This window comes from Pelmatolapia mariae, linkage group LG23 (assembly GCF_036321145.2).
Source record: "Pelmatolapia mariae isolate MD_Pm_ZW linkage group LG23, Pm_UMD_F_2, whole genome shotgun sequence".
In the NCBI taxonomy this organism is placed as follows: Eukaryota; Metazoa; Chordata; class Actinopteri; order Cichliformes; family Cichlidae; genus Pelmatolapia; species Pelmatolapia mariae.
The window spans coordinates 15,773,621-15,790,621 of NC_086246.1; the positions used below are offsets into that span (position 1 = coordinate 15,773,621).

The window sequence follows — 17,001 nt, forward strand, 5'->3', positions numbered from 1 at the left end:
GCAGGTTTCCCTACAGCTCAATGATTAAATAGTGATTGTTTGCTGACAAGTCAGTGTAAACTATGGATGACCACTGCAATTTGCTAGCAATCAAAGCAATCACAATGAAGATTTTGTGTATTTTCTGACCAATCACCAGTTGGTCAGGGAATGCAATACTTATTAAATGCTTATTGCTCTGTGGCAAAATCATGAGGTTGAAAAAGTGATAACTACAATGTGTTCCAGGAATCATAAAAGCAAATTATTCCCATCTTCAGTAATATTTCTGGAAATATAGTCTGTCGTTTTCTACTTTAACATGCAGACAGTAGTTCTCACGTTTTTTGGAGTCATTTTGATATAATTTTAAGCAAAATGATGTTCCTAAAATTGTCAAAGGGGTGTTGAAACAACATGTGAACAATCCTGTAGCGAGTTAAACATTTGCATAAAACGTATTAATACTTCAATGAATCGTGCAGAGAGGTGAAATGAATGAATATGTGACAGACTTGTCCAAAATCTCTTGGGGACTGGGTATGTGCCAAGCTCTTTAAATAGGTTGCTGTGGTTTTGTCTAACTCAATGACCTCAGCATTTTCAAAATTCTCGCAGCATGGCACCCTCATGAAAATAAAATGAGTTTTGGCATCATATTGTAGCTAGATGGTTAACTAATAAGAAATTCCCATTTCCCAAAGCACATAGCCAGTAGCCTCAATGTGTCACTTAGCATCCATTCAAATATGCAGCTTTAAAACTGCTTCATTCTTACCACAAATGGCAGCTAATGAAAACCGTTGCATACATTTTTGCTACTCAACCACTTTTTGCTGCTTGTTATTTATTCACATGTGTGCTCTTGATCATTAAAAGCCATTTTTCATCTGGTTCCTGCACCAAACAATGACGTTTATGGTATTAAACATGTTAATTTGAAAAACAACCGCTTCTTTCTCTTTCACTTCCTGAGTACATATCAGGAACATGGAGGCTTGCAAGGTTATTAGATAATCTAAAATGGAAAAATTCAGTGAAGAGAGCACAGACTGTGGGTGGGAGATTGTGGGTGTGTGTGCGTCAGCCAAGGGTGTAAGGGCCTGAAAAGTGTTTTTCACAAATAGAAATGTTAATAACTCACCAAGCAGAGTAGATATCAATTTATCGAGTGGAGGTATGAGGAAGGGGACAGAGAGGTAACGGCTAGAGGCAGTGAGGCTGTATGTCCATAATGAGTAAGCACATGTTATGTTTGGGAATTTTTTTTTCTTTTTTTTTTTTTTTCTTTTTTTTTTTTGGCATTATGTGAATCAAATCACCCGTAGTGACCTTGGTAAGAACAAAGTTAAAATTATATCATGCATTTTTTTGACCTTTAAATGACTGTATTATTTGTAAAATTCTTTGAGAACTACAAGGAGACTCGGAGAGCACATCCTCTGCCAAGACCAGTGCCTTATTTTCTGCTTCTTTCGACTTCTCCCTGTAGAGGTCACCAAAGCGGATCATCTGCCTCCATCTCACCCTATCTCTAGAGGTATTCCCCTTTTCCTCCTGCCTGGCAACTCCATGCTTAAAATCCTTTGACCAGTTTACAGATTTTGTCATTTTAAAAGGAAGAATGCACACCAAGTTATAATGAAGTACGTCTTTGCCTGTGGTCTAAATCTGCACCACATTTTATGACTTTCACTTTGGCAGTTTTACATAAACTACCAGACAGACTTTCACTTTAAAATTGCCAGTCAGCATTCCTGTGAAAAAGAGTAATGATTGTATAATTTTGACACACATGGCAGTCGGACTGAGCCAAGGTTTGAATCCAGAATAACAACGCTCAGCAATGGATGAACAAATACAGACAAAAAGTCCAAGTTTTACACTTCAGTTCAATCAAAGCTCCAGCCCACAGATCTGAAATCTTTACCTAATAACCGGGACAAGAATTTATGTCATCCGAATTTGTCCGTAATTCCTTCTTCCTGTTAGTTCCCATTGGTTTCCCGGGTAACAGAGAAACGAACGTCATCAAGAAACATCAGATATGGCTGAGGAAGAAGGAAAGGGGACCCTCAATGTGAACTCCCAAAAGTGTCTGACAGAGCAAGAGAGATATAAAGTTAGAGATCCGTATAAATCATCATCTCAAAGTCCATCTGGCGAGCTGTACTAAAGCGTTAAAGTCTCGGTCATAGATCTGCGAAACTGTTTGTGCGTGACTCTGAAATGCATTCCTTGGGGCTAACTCTGAACCCCGAGAGTGTTGAGAGAGTTCCCCATCTCTCTTCCTGAACTCTCCTCAAAAATAATTGAATTTTGGATGAATCCACTGAGAAGGAAGCACTGTCAGGGTAAAGACGAAAGTGTAGGCATGAGGAAAAAAACAATCAAGGAATGAGAGGCAGGTGACAGCACCTTTTGGATGAGCTTCTCTTTAAAGAATGATACACTGTGAAATGTTTGACAGGACAAGCTTTCACAGGGGGATTTTTGAGGGAGGATTTAAAAAAAAAACAAAAAAAAAAAAACCCCAAAAAACAATTTCACATTTTTCTTGGACATCTAGTATCCATTCATTTCTTGATGGGGGATATCTCTTCTTGCTTATTTCCACTCTATTGTGTTCCTGATCATATCTCTGACAGTTCGACAGCTGCACTGAATCTTTCCCTTCTCAATAGCTAATAACCATGTGCCAAGAAGTAAGACGATAGCGACAATAATACATTGACACGCGTTTCATGATTACTGATAACAACTTGGGTGTTTGACCTCAATAAGCCCTTGAGTAGGTGGCCATCTTCTTAAACATACTCCAGCAACATCAGACCCAGAACATGAAAGTTAGACAACACAAGTCTAACTTAATTATATTTTTTCTTGGACTTGTCGGGTATGAGTGCAGTCAAACATTCCTGCTGGCTACAAGCCCTGTCTGCCACCAGCAATCAGATCACTTTCATTGGCTTTCATGCCAGTCTACTCAATACTCGAGTCATCAGTGCAATCAATTTTGAAACTATGGACTGCTTGAACTGTGGCAAATCTATGCTTTCTATTGGACAGACCGATAAAAAAGGAGTAACCACAGAGTGTTGTTATAATTAACCGATCATACTGGGAGGAGGAAGATGATAGGATATTTAGGGTTAGAGAGATATCTTGTTAAACAAAAAAAGCAAGCTGTTCAAAGTCGACTGCAGCCATAAAAAAAGCTTCAAACACCAACCTCAGTGAGAAATGATGGATTGCAAACACAAGAAGACCTGGCTGCGAGATGAATGCATCAGCTTGTACGCCGAATGAATATATTTTGTGCTTTTTGCATGACGTTTCACAATTGTTCACAAAAAACTCAAAATGGTTTCACCTGATGCTCAATTATGCTCGAAGTGAACGGAATTCTGTTTTTCATGTTGGCACAAAATAGCAACCACTTACTCCGCAAACATTTTTTTACGAGCTCAACTAAGGGCTGCCTTCTGCAGTTGAATTCAGGACAACCACACCGAAGATTGATGGGATCACAAACGTGTACCAACTTACGGTGGCTGCATTAAAGGCCCCACAGAGCATCTCAAGGGAGGAAACACAGTAGTTACTCCATGGCTTCTAGAGTTCAAGGAGTCACTGATTCCAGAGGGTTTAAGAAAAGTACCTTATATTCCTATATTTAAATTTATGTTAGTCTTCCTATTTTCAGGGGCTAATCAGTAACTGGACACACTGTGTATAAAAATGGATGTAATGTCTAAATTAAACCCCTGGAAACAGAGCTGAAAGTCTGTGCTTTAATCACATCTTGATTTTCTGACTTAAAATTCACTGTGGTAGTATACAAAGGGAAAATTACAAAGGATCTGCCATTGTCCTAAAATGTATGGTCCAAACTGTTAGTACAGTGTGCACAAGGTTTTTTCACAATTCAAAAATTTTGATTTGGAACAACATAAGCAAAGTTTTATCAGCACTGTATGGAGGATTCCTTACAAAACACTGGTGTTGCATCTATGTTCAGCACTGGGAAGACTCACTGCATGCACAGAGCCCACAGAACTGCTAAGGACATAATTTGGTCCAGACTGAGTCTGTTTACCCTGCTGCTCTTCTGGCAGGAGATACAAGAGTCTGCTGACGGCGGGGCAGCTTCTTCTCTCAGACTGTAAGACTTTTCAACACCCCTTGAAGTTCACCATCAATAAAGGCTCAAATGTCAATAATCCAACCTAACTTTGCTCTATATAGTCCACATCACACCCTAAAAAATAAACTAGTTTTTAAATATATTTTAATGATAAAACACTGAATGCAGTGCTAAATTTATTTATTTATTTTTGGAGGATAAAGCTGGCATTGCATATCCTAATATGTCTCGTCGCTTTTATCCATTTTTGTAATATCATACCACGATACCATACTGTTGCATGTCTGTACACTTGGATCATATATTTCTCAAGTTCCTATGAAAAAATAGACCAGTATCTTCAACAATAGCTTTGTGAAACCTGAATTATGGAGCCAATTTCCTCCCACTACCTGATTCTTCTGTATATTTAAACCCATCATTTGTTCCTATCTTGGCTAAGCTATATTTACACCCCAAGAGAATAAGAGCATTACTGTATTTTCCTCATCAGTATAGTCAGTACCAACAAAATTAATTACAGCGCATCACGAGTGCACTTTCTTAACCTTTTCAGTGGTGTTCTCTTTGATTTTTTACAGTCTTGGATATCACTGGTAGCTGCAGGGACACAGAGCAGAACTGGTGATTCAGTCACTTCCTCTGTGTTCAAACCAAAGAAAGGGGCCACAGGTTTTGTGCTAATGTTGCAGACTTGCACCCACCATGGAAAACTAATTAAAAAGATAAGATTTTTCTGTAGTGACGTGTAGCTTTTCTGAGGTGGCATTGGTTGCAGAAAGCAAGAGCCGATGACAATAAGCCTTTGACAAGAGGGAATGCAGCAATGTCGCCATATTTGGCTGCTGCCCAGTTTCACATGCCTCCGAATTTCTCAAGGGTTATTGTGACTGTTCAGAGTTTCTCCAAAAAGGCTTTCTGATACAGCTTTTCAGGCTTCAATGTGAAGCATCTTTGTCCTGACTGAAATGCCATTTGAAGGACCCTTGTAGCCTATGGAGGAATTTCAGAACCAAGTGTATTGCTGAGGAATGTTTGTAGCTGCTGGCAAAGTCTGAATAAACACTATTAACTGCAGTGAACTTTGGGCCCATCTGTTTTATCTTAGATTAAATTGGCTTGAAGGTGTACTTTATCATCTCACTAATAAATCAAAGAATCCCTGTGTGTTCGTCAATCCATCATTTTCAACATACTCCTGTGTATTGCAGGGGACCCAAGTAAGCGCAGTGTCGATTTTGAGATGGTTAGGGGCAGTCGTTGTCTTTAATGCAAAGATACATTTCTTTTCTTTATTAGGAAACAGACCTGTCTTGCATATTACATTAAAATATCCCATAATACATACATCACAATGACAGTTAATTGTGTGTTTTAAGTTCATCATTCTAGCACACACATGGATTCAGGCAGGAATTCGTAATTGGAGTGTAATAGCTTTAAACCTACTGCGTTTGACTGGCATCGATTGAAATGCCATCTTATCCCCATTATCACCGCAATTAGTGTCACTACAAGCTACAATTTAAGGAGTTTTCAATATATTAAGCCAGATTCACTGTTATCCACTTCTCACAGAGCGTTTCCGAACATTTGTGCTCACAGAGAGATACCCAGATCTGAGCAGGCACCTGATTGTGTTATTTTGGTTGCAAGTAAAGGGGGATGAGTGTTGAAGGTAGTTGACAAAGCAGAAAAGCCTGGTTCGGCTTGATAGAGATGCGTCTTGACATTTCATTAACGGCATTGCCCTGATTATACAATAAGTCCCTGAAGAGGCGCTAATATAAATAAAGCAGAAGCAGATAAACAAAATTTGCACATAGCCTGATTTTTCTCCAACTGACCTTAAGGCTGATAGAAACTCTCTAATTATTGGCTCAGGACCTCTTTTTTTTTTTTCTAAGGAAACATCTCCTGCCAAAATCATTGTCTTTTATTTTTCTTGGATGGTTTCAGCACGTTCACAGCTTGCCTCAGTATGTAGTTATAACACATGCTTTTCTTTCTTTGTAGGACTGATAAAAAAAAATGAAAGCTCCCATCCCTCTTCTGATCCTGCTTCATGCTGTTGTGGTCCACTGCCTGAAAGTTGTGTCGAAGAGAGGCTCAGGTAAGTCTCATCTCTGTACGGAGTATTGTGCAAAAGTCGTGAGCCACCTCACGCTTCTTTATATTTTGCTTCCAAGGACCCAGGCTCGTAATTTTGAAAAAGTGGCCTTGAACAATAGTTTGAGCTTTCTGAAGGCCTTTCAAAGTTGTTCTTTGGATGTTGGCTGCTTTTACACTAATTGTCAGTTTAGTCCTGACCATTTTCACAGGAATACAGCACTATATCTACACATAAATTGCAGTGTTGGGCACTTTGTCACTATCTGCCTGTCACAAAACATATAATGTTTCCCAGTTTCTTTACCTGAATCTCTGCAAAATGCCAAAGATGCAGTGACAGTATGGCAGACATAAAATAGTCTTTTTATTCAGCAAAGCCTGGTATAGGGCCGGAGAGGTCCTGTACTTTTGCAAAAGTCTCATCAGAAATGGTCTCAGTGGAAGGGTGGCTGTCAAGAAGCCATTCTTGAGGAAGGGAAACTGGGAGAAAAGGCTGATTTATGGCAAATTACACAAGAACTGGACTGAAAATCAGAGTCAACAGATCTCATGAAATCCAAATTTGACAACGGTTTAAACCAGAAATTTCAATGTGTACAGAGGAGGTCAGGAAAGAGAGACAGCCATCTGGAAAACACGGTGGAGGCACTGGCATGGTTTGGGTCTTCAGAAAGCCAGTGGTGTTGTGGGTGGATTGGCCTCTGCAGAGCCTGGACCTCAACAGTAGTGTGAGATCATCTTGAACATCAGAAAACAGAGCAAAAGGCAGCTGAAATCTAAAGAGTTTTAAATGTCCTTCAAGAAGCCTGGAGAACTGCTTTAAGAAGACTGCTTTAAGAAAAGACTGGAAAGCTTCCTATGAGAGTTGTGCTGAAGAATAAAAGCGGTCATACCAAATATCAACTATGATTTGAATTTGGATTGCTCGTTGGAATTCTCCAAACTCTGGTTTTGTCTTATGTGTTGTATTTCCATTTATGCTTGCACGTTTCAAAAAGTCACTATACCTAATTCACGTTTTGCTAGTAAAATATAAAGAAATGATACTGGCTCAAGACTTTTGCACAATGCTGCAAATGTAAATAGTTTTAACATTACTCCATATCCAGCAGTACCTACAACAACCACATTAATTGGCAGATATTTCCTTGAACCTACCAAAACTTCATCAAGGCTCAGTGTTTGCTGTAATAGAGGGAAATCACATGGTCTCATACTATGGCATTTGGAGAGTAGTCATCATACTCTGTTACCAGCTGCAAACATGTGGTATGGCTAGCTGTGTGTGTTTGGACATCTCAGTTAGAAGTGAGCAATATAGCTTCAAAAATATATCATGGTATTTCAAGAAGTCATTACAGGAAAAAAAATACTGAACGTTTTATCGATCCTTGCAGGTTGCAAACAGCAGCATTTATAAGTAAATAAATGAGGGGCATTTTCCATCCCTCTTTTCCGATGAGTGACTGTCACTGATCTAAGACTACCTAATTGGAATCTACTGAAACAAGGTGCAGACAGCAGTTGCATTACACTGCAATAGTAGTGACACAGGATTGTATCCAGCATAAACCAAATGTAGGCACAAAAGTAGCCTAGGTAGTAAAAGTGTAACATAACTACTTAATTTTGTTTAAGAATCATTGAAGTAACATAACCTTTCAACTCTTAAGGAGTATTTTCACATAATAAAACTGAAAAAAGTTTTCTACCTGGGATGTTGTAACTTGGGTTGCTTAAAGCCCTGCTTTTACCTGCTGCAACCACATCAGTAATTTCTATCCACCATTTGCTCTTCCTGTCATATGGAGCCCAACTAGCCAGTGCTAGTTTTGCATTTGTGTCTCAAATGACCAGCTACTTACTGTCTATGCCCTCGTAGCCTGGTTGTACTCTGTGTATGTTTTTCCTCAAATGGCGAAACAAGTTTGTTGTTTTCACCTTTGGTGGGAACAGCTTTGTTGGAGATTGTTGAGGTAGCTCCTTTTATAGGTAGTAAATCATCATTGGAGGCTAACGCATGGCTCTTGCTCTCAGACATGCTTGGGCTTGTCTCGTTGTTGTGTGCAATAGAGAATGTAAATGCACTGTAGCAATGTTACAACAACAACATTCTTATATCACATAAAAATTTATACCAGTATTATTAGGATAATATTGTGGCTGATGTAATACGGCACAGCCCTACTGTCAGCATGGCACAGTGTGCCTCTGGAAGCACACATTGTAACAGGAAATACCACCTAGGCTGGTTTTGAGATGTAGGGGGTGTTTATATATCTGTACTTTGTAGACAGATTCAGCCAGTGCAATTATTCAGTCACACATGTGTATTGGGTTCAATAAAGGTGAACTTCAAAGATGAGTGTGGTGCAATCCATGAGTTATATAGTCAGGAAAAGCCAGAAGTAGTGGAGCCAAGGGGTCTCCTTTTTTCTCTAAATACTAAATAACCTTTAATCTTCTTTTGCTCAAAGCTGTCTTTATGATCCCTCTGTTTTGTTTTTAAAGATTTTAAAAACAAAACAGAGGGAAATCTTTACATCAAATCCCCTTTTTAACACTGCAGGCTTCAGTTTGCTTTCAGTGTGTACTTCCTTTGCACAGCTAGTCAATGCAATGAACACTGCTTAGTTCAATAATATGTGCTGGTGAGAGGAAGACACCCAATCTTCTTGGTTCTTTCTTTTTCTAGGCATGGGGAATGCACTATTGCTGCATTGAGCCTGTTAAAGGGATGACAGTTAACATTCCAGACAAACCCAGGATGGTGACAAAATCAAGAGATGCATCATGCATCAGGTGGCATACTGGTTACAAAGTTTTTATGTTGGCTAAATGACTGCCAGCATGTTTGATGGCAGTTTGGAAAATAACATGAACAAAGCAAATAAACCAAAAAAAAAAACTAAGGGAAACAATGTGGGCTATATACACACCAGGAAGACAGGGACAGGAAAAATTTTCTATTAATAATATTAATGAAAAGAAGTACATGCCTGAAAGTCCCACATATTAGCATTCTCACACCTCAAATAAGCCAGTTTAATAGTGAGTGAAACAATGATCGATGAGTATTTTTTCCTGATGGACTAATCATGGAGTTGTGGCCTTTGTAGAAAATCAGATGTTTACATGTCTCATGTCTCAAGAGTAATTAAAAATGTAGATGCAAGCTAGAAATATCAACACTGGCATATATAAGGCAGTATTCTGCCAGTCTTTTCTTTTTTTTGCAACAGCTGCTTGCATCTAGTATCTTTTTACCAATGCATATTGGACGCAGGTGCGGGGATGGCCCAAGGTTCATCAAAGGGCTTTCTGCTTTTCCAGCAGAAGTCCCCACGGGCATTCTCTTCGGATGCTTCACGAGCCGTTGCCTGGGGCAAGGATTTGAAACGTGTCCACTGATAAATGAACACCCCGTTCGAGCCAGACCTCTGGCTTTTGTTCCTTTTCTTTTAGATTGCACAGCTTTATTAGAAGCCACACTGGTTGCAAGTTAAAGCTCCATTGTAAAAATGGGATTCTGGGCAATGAAAGCCAGTTTGAAATTGCATTGCTTTCATTTTTATGGAACAGAAAGAAGCAGCGGGAGTGGGCAGGTGAGTATCCCAGTGATGCAGGTGTTTTGTTTTTGTTTTTTTCAAATCAGTGTTTCTTTTGTTTCAGACAAATCTAGTGGAGGGTTTGTTTTTTCAGTTTTTTTTGTTTGCTTTTTTATGTTGCATGTTTATTGCAAAATGCATAAAGCATCTGGGTTTATGTTCTCATTCAAGAGCCAAAACTTGAATCACAGCATGGCTTTTCTTTGATAGAAATCCTGGCGTGTGGAGGACGTGTTATATACTGTCAAAATCCTGCAAACAATTCAAGTTTTGGTTGGCTTTTACAGCTGCAAAGCTTTTACTTGCCAAACGCTTTGGCTCAAATGTGGAAATACGTCAATTTAGTGTAAACCAGAACAGTTAAAGGAAAAAGAAAAAAAAATCAATAAGTCAAACGTTTGAATCTCTAGTAAGACAAATGCATGGGGCTTTACTGTATACTGTGAAAACTGTATCAGCCATTAAGTGAAATTCAACAACTTGACTGACTTCCTTAGGCACGAAGACTCCGTGATGTTGCACTTGCCTTCTGTTTTGCCGGGTCACACAATCACACAAAACCTGCAGAGCGCTGCACACGTGCACTGCTATCATCTGTACATTATTAAATTCCAAACACTCATCTCTGAGTAATGCTTTGTCTGCATTTGTACTCGGAGTGGAACGGTGCAAAAACATGCACCGCATATCTGCCATACTAATCCTCAGCATGCATAGGTAGCACAATGTATGCGTTTGTCCTCTGCTGTGGTTCCTCTTTGTTAGAATGCTGATATGGCTTGAATGGTTGGGCGAACAGAATAATTATGTGTATTTTTGCTTAATACAGCATATCAAGATAGATGTTGGAGTAAACCCCCAACCCTCCCAACTCCTGGATGCACTTCCACTGTTCGGTATTTTCAGTAGATGATGTTCAATCCATGGTGTAAACATTGAAGGTATTTTTTGGAGTCAGGTTTCTTTAACTTGAAACATCTTGTACGGTTGTTTCTTGGAGGCTTATTGTGTGTTCGGACACTGGCACTAACAGGTGAAAATCACTTATTTGAGAATTTTTCATTCATTTCTCATTAAATAATGAACTATACCCAGAAGTCTTCATTTATTACTCTAGCTCTGAGAGCAATTGCTGACATTTAAAGGAGAAAAAATGCAGAAACAAATGATTTAGGAGGCCTTTTGGTAAATATTTGGCACAGACAGCAAAAATATGAGTTGGAAAGTCATTTTTGGACAATTTGTGTAATCAAAGTTTCTGATCTGTGCTTGGTCATTAAAAAAAGTGCCTTCTAATAATGGGTTGTGTTGCTGTTATTGTTTTAAATGCACAATCAGCTCCCTTGTCGGCCACTTTTGCTGTACTATACAATAGCTGCTCAGCAGAGCTGTGTGATGAATCCCTGAAAGTGCAGGTTTTGTTACTCGTCAGTGAGCTGAATGGAGAAGAGTCCTCTTTCGATGCAGCGCACAGCCGTTTTTGATTTGATATGAAATAGAAACTTGAGAGATCACATAAGGTCTCTCTTTAGCCTCTCTGAAGTAATAACTATGCATTTATTCTTTTTCTCACCTCTGAACATGGATTACAATCAGAGTGAGAAGGAGCTTCAGAGGTCCTGAATGCAGAGCAGAATAAAAGAGCATGCACCTGGGCACTGCAAATGGAGCTAAACAAGTTGAATGCATCCTAAATACAGTAAGAGATTTCTAAAATATTTCACTGGCAACACCACTACTGTGTTACACTCTGGCTTTTGCTAGGTCCTTTTATCTTTCTGTTGCACTATTTGCTTGTGTATCTGTTTGAGATATTTACTGCAATGCATCTCAGCTGTTTAACATGTCTGCAAATAAAACACTGCCTGCTTTGTGAACTGGACCTGCAATCAGGCCAACATATACAGTCTTGCATGAGCTGTCTTTTATTTTTGAAGGGAAAAGACAGGCTTAACCAACACACTGTTAACTACTGATTTGTTACCAACTGAGGTTCTAGTTTTGGCTAATAAAAAAAAAATGGCTTAACAAAATCATCACTGGAAAAAATGAACAGTTAACCCATTAAAGTAGCTTTTAATGCAACCAAAGCATCAAAACAGGGACAATTTGCGATGCTGTGGTAATCAAAGACCTCAGCAAGTGATATTTAGTGACTTCAATTAACAATAGCCCAAATCCTGCAGTCGTGAGTGACCCCTCATTTAACTGAATTTACTTCTACGGAGCCAGACTGTCATGTAATTATTAAAAGTGGTCTAGAGCAATAGTCCTTCCAATCCTTTTGAACGTCTTTCAGAGTTTTTCTATGGAAATTGTCAGCTTTTCCACTCCTTTTCAGTCCAGTCCATGTATCTCATCATTTTAAGAAGAATGTTTTTCTTGTTTGGTTGTTTAAATCACTAAAACTGGAAAAGGAGAAGGCGAAAGAGAAAGTGTCAGGCCTAAAAACAACATCAACATCAGATGAAAATCATGTCCTAAAGAAATAGGAAAAAATCCAGTGAATACTTGACAGAGAACCTGAGAGATGCTTTACTTTTTACTGAAGCCTCATCAGAAATGATCTCTGAAGGGTGGCTGTCAAGAAGCCTTTCTTAAAGAAGGAAAACTTGGAGAAAAGGCTGAGGTATGCCAAATTACACAAGAACTGGACTGGAAAATGTGGTAACGGGTTTTAGAGAGTGATGAATCCAAATTTGAAATTTTTGGTTCAAATATTCATCATTACAGAGGAGGTCCAGAGAGGTCAACAGTGAGTATCTACCATCTATAAAATAGCGTGTAGGCTTGGTCATGGTTTGGGGCTGTATTTCAGTTAGTGTCATTGGAGATCTTGTTAAAATTGTTAAAATTATTGATGCAGGAAAGTATGGTTAGATTTGGATCTGCCATGCAGTACCTTCTGGAAAGAATCTAATTGGCAACAGCTTCATTTTTCATCATGACAATGATACTAACACTAACATGTTTTAGTATCATTGTCATTGACATTGCCAATGTGTAGGTAGAAAAACACCCAACAAATGTTCATGGATTGTCCTCCCCAGAGCACAGACGTCAACATTATTGAAGCAGTGTGAGATCATCTTGACAGAGAACAGAACAAAAGGCAGAAACATTCAAAGAAGAGCTTTGAATGTCTTTCAAGAAGCCTCGAGAACTATTCCTGAAGACTACTTAAAGACATGACAAGAAAGCTGCCTAACAGAGTTCAGGCTGTGATGAAGAATAGAGGCGATCATACCAAATATTGACTTTAAACCTCTTTAGAAGTGTACAAACTCTGTTTTTGCTTTATACGGTATTTCCATTTATGTTTGTACGTGTTTTTCCTAGCAGAAAATAGAGAAATAAAGTATGGCTGAAGACTTTCATACAGGTAGCTAGGTAACCAGGTAGATCTCCTGCTTTGTCATCTATTTTATTCTAACTGGGACCATAATTTACAAAATGGACATCATGCTGTATGAACGAAGACTTAAAACTAGCAAGGCAGACCATAACATCATTAGGGAAATGCTTAAGTCATAAATCAAGTGAGATGCAGGGGTATTTTTTCATAGACTTCTATATAGTCAGATTACCCTTTACCACCAGAGGAGTCACACACATCTTGCCATTACAAAACAAATAAAGGAAAAAAATGCCGTTTTAAAAGACCTTTATATTTACCTCAGTTTTTTGTCTTTCATACACCGTCTTGATGGGGAATAAAGCTCAAGTGCGCTATTGATGCACAACCTGTTGGGAAGCATTTTAAAAACAGACTGTCAGACTTTTTATTGTTTGTGATTTATATCTTATGAGGCAGGAGATTAACACTGTCACTATCATTTTTCAACCTGTTTTTCTCGCTGCTGATTGGTGGTGTCATCTATTAAAGTTTACTTGTTGCAGTGCTGGAAATATTTCTGTTTCACATTCTAGTTTACAGACGTCGCCACCTTGACAAAAACTGTTAGTCCCCCCCCAGTGGACGCTGGTGACAGCTGCACAGTCACCATGATATTTGTTGACATTGATTGAGATAAAGTTAGCCTCTCTCCTTCCCCCTGCTGCACAGTCATTAGTCCCCATTTTTTTGCCAGACATTGATGAGTCCCCTGACGAATGATGCTTACCTTTCCACCGCCTCCCAGTAATTCCAGTAATATATTACCCATAACGCTTGGCTCACTGCGAATGCATCATGTAATGCGTCGTGCATATGTAAAAAGACGGCCTCCGACATGCGTTTGCATTTGGAAATTGAATACTGACACGCTCCTCCACTTCTGCTTTATATTTTTTTTATTATTATTAAGGATAGTCGAGTCCAGTGTGTCAGTCTGAAGAGTATCTGTAAATAAAACTCAGCACCTCAACAAGGCCTTGGTTCCCATTAGGTGGCGGCCACTCATCATCTGTCTCTCCCCTTGCTGTTTATGGCGGCAGATAAATATAAGTCCACAGCACGCATTTTTCTCTCACTTTGCTCGCTTTTTGGTTCCACGCTTGGAGCAGGAAGAATCAAGGACACCCTGACAGTCAATTAAATTTACAGTCTTCACGCCACGCGCCATGCAACTCTGAGAGGACGTCAACATTAATATGTCAGTTAAAGGATAGACTCCCCCACCCTACATTAATGGGGCTACTCACAATTTGGCCAATAACAAGGCCTCTCTTAATTGGACAAGACAGTGATTCCTAACAGGGGATGTTGGCGCACAGTGCAAATTCAATCATGGCGGGCGCCTCGACTTTGTAATTCATACTGCGGGATGTTAAATATGGAAAGAAGGTGCCAGCAAGAGTTTTGAGGGGCACGGGTGAAGTGACCTTTGCCGTCTGTGCCCACTGTGATAATTGGCGGGAAAGCAATACGACCAGCTTCATGAAAGGAAGTTTTAGCCAAGATTGAAAACTGGAAGTCAGAATTCAGGCTGTCAGCCTCTTTGTCTCTCTGCCGTAGGCGCACGTACAGAGTTGCACGCGCGCATGCCGTTCATCTTCCCTTCGGTCAATACTGCACACCTGTCACAAATGCTGAATGACTCCCTCCACTGCAGCGCCCGTTCATAACGAGGAGATTGATCGCACACATGCTATTAGAAATAAACTGGTTTGCCACATGGAGTTGTTTTCCCTCCCCCGCTGCCTAGAGACCGAAGCTACTCAACAAGTGTGACAGATATAGGCCTCTTGACAGCTGGGGTTACTATGGATATGTTCCAGTTTTTTGGGGTTTTTGCTTTGGAAACATATGCCACAGCCTTCCCTGTGAGATGGATGAGAATCAGTCAGCTGATTTATAGGAGGAATAGTGTGTCCGTGGCCTGTATTCTGACCTGTTAAAACATCACAGCAGGGGGGAAAAAAGCCAGAGAAGGGTGTAGCCTGCTGTAGCTTGGTGATGATGTGTGGCTGTAGGTTGAATTACTTAAAGCTGATGTGTGTGGATCAAAGATGTATCAGATTTATTTGATGAAGCCTCTGGTGTGATTGGATTCGGGTTTACCGAAAGCCAGCTTTGAAATGGGGCGGAAGTGTAGGTGGAGCTAATACAGTGAGACACCTGTCAGTCAAGCAGATAAAATTCACACTTTTCCTCTAAACTGTGGCACTTTTTTTTTATCCATCTAGTTTCCTTTGCTGTGAGTTGCCCAGTTTGGGATTGTAGACATGTCAGCCTCTCTTCAGAATGTAATGGAAGTAAATGTCACTCACCTTGTGCAGCACTAAGAAAATACATTTGAAAAAGTTAGCATCAGTGTCTCTTTCCATAAACTAGAACCCAGTCACTCCAAAATAAATAGGTACATAAATAAATCAGCAAACTGCATCCTGAGCAGGTTCATGTCGTCGCTATTTTCTTCCTGCCAAACAAACCTGCCATCTGTACAGATAGAATCACATATCTACCCCTGCTCAGTCTCATGCTCATGGCAATGTGACTGGATGTAAAGACAAATAGTCTCCCGCTCTGCTGAGCTGTAATGATAGCAAGCTCCTTGGTTGGCAGATATAGTTTGCTAGAGTTCAGATAGTTCCTATGTAAAAAAAAACTTTATAATACTGCAAAAAGTGTCTAAGTTATAGACTGTGAATAAATGATGGGTATTTGAAACTATGTCCTCACCAACTGGCTTTGTTTTGGGGTTGTGTTTTTTGGGGGGGATTTTAAGTCTCAAACTTGGTCTGCTAGCTGCTGCCATACAGGGTTTTAGATCAAAAGTAACCATATTTGGGTGAGATGTGATTTGCTACCTATGGCTAACACCCTTGGTTAGCAAACTGCATCCATATCCCAGCATACCCTTTGTGACCATGTGCGGCCACACTGTGCAGACCCAAGCGGCCCTGGTACTGGTTTGAAATATGGGCACCCTGTGGGCCCGCAGCACGCCTCACGGTATGCCCTACTGGGGACCCACCCACCCTAATGTGACCTATATTTCACTCTGGTACTGGGACCCACAGTGGGTTGCCCTGGGACTCCATCTGGGCCACACATTTCACACTAGTATAGCTAACAGTAAGGGAGCAAAAGAAAGAAGCAATTAAAAGAAAGAAATTTACTAAAACTGGAGCATTGCCATCTCTGAGTGGGATTTACCTCAGAGAAAACCATAATAGATATTTCCATTAAAATAAAAAACTGATAAAGTTGGGAAGTCCAGTTCATTGTTCAATTATTAGGGAAGGTAAGGCAACAACTGTGCGTGTCTGCACACCTGTCAATCATAACTCCACTCATAACTCTTAAGTCTTAACAAAATCCGAACCTGTGAGTCATGAAGTAAATTAGGTACATGCAATCAGAAAGTTGTCTAAATGATTGGTTTGGAAATCCTCAAATGAGCAAATGAAATGGTGAGGTTAAAAGTGAGGGATTAAAATTTTCAAATATACAATTTCCGTGTTTAATGCTTTCATTTTTCTTCCCACCTTTGTGTTGTACTTTCCTGTCTCTGTTCACTGACTTGGAACCTCAACTGTCTGCAGGCATTTGACATTAAATACAATATAATGCATTATCTTCATTTTAATATTTCTCTCTGAAAGATAATACATTCATTTCAGGCTCCCTTAGCAAATTATGCAGCCCACTTTAACAGCTGGGGCGTTTGGTACCAATTTGAGAGATTATATGTGTGGATGATAATGAGC

At 39.7% G+C, this 17,001-nt stretch overlaps 1 protein-coding gene across 3 annotated transcripts in view; it reads left to right on the forward strand.

Annotated features, from left to right (window-relative positions):
* LOC134620172 (interleukin-1 receptor accessory protein-like 1-B) overlaps nucleotides 1–17,001 on the forward strand; it is a 335,420-nt gene that overhangs the window by 17,221 nt on the left and 301,198 nt on the right. For 2 of the 3 annotated variants that reach the window (XM_063466189.1, XM_063466190.1), the window contains exon 2: nucleotides 6,143–6,239. In XM_063466189.1, coding sequence (XP_063322259.1) covers nucleotides 6,158–6,239 — 82 coding nt within the window. In that variant the 5' untranslated portion in view covers nucleotides 6,143–6,157. Of the gene's footprint in view, nucleotides 1–6,142; nucleotides 6,240–11,480; nucleotides 11,546–17,001 lie in introns of those variants that run through there. The other variant, XM_063466191.1, reaches the window with a different exon arrangement.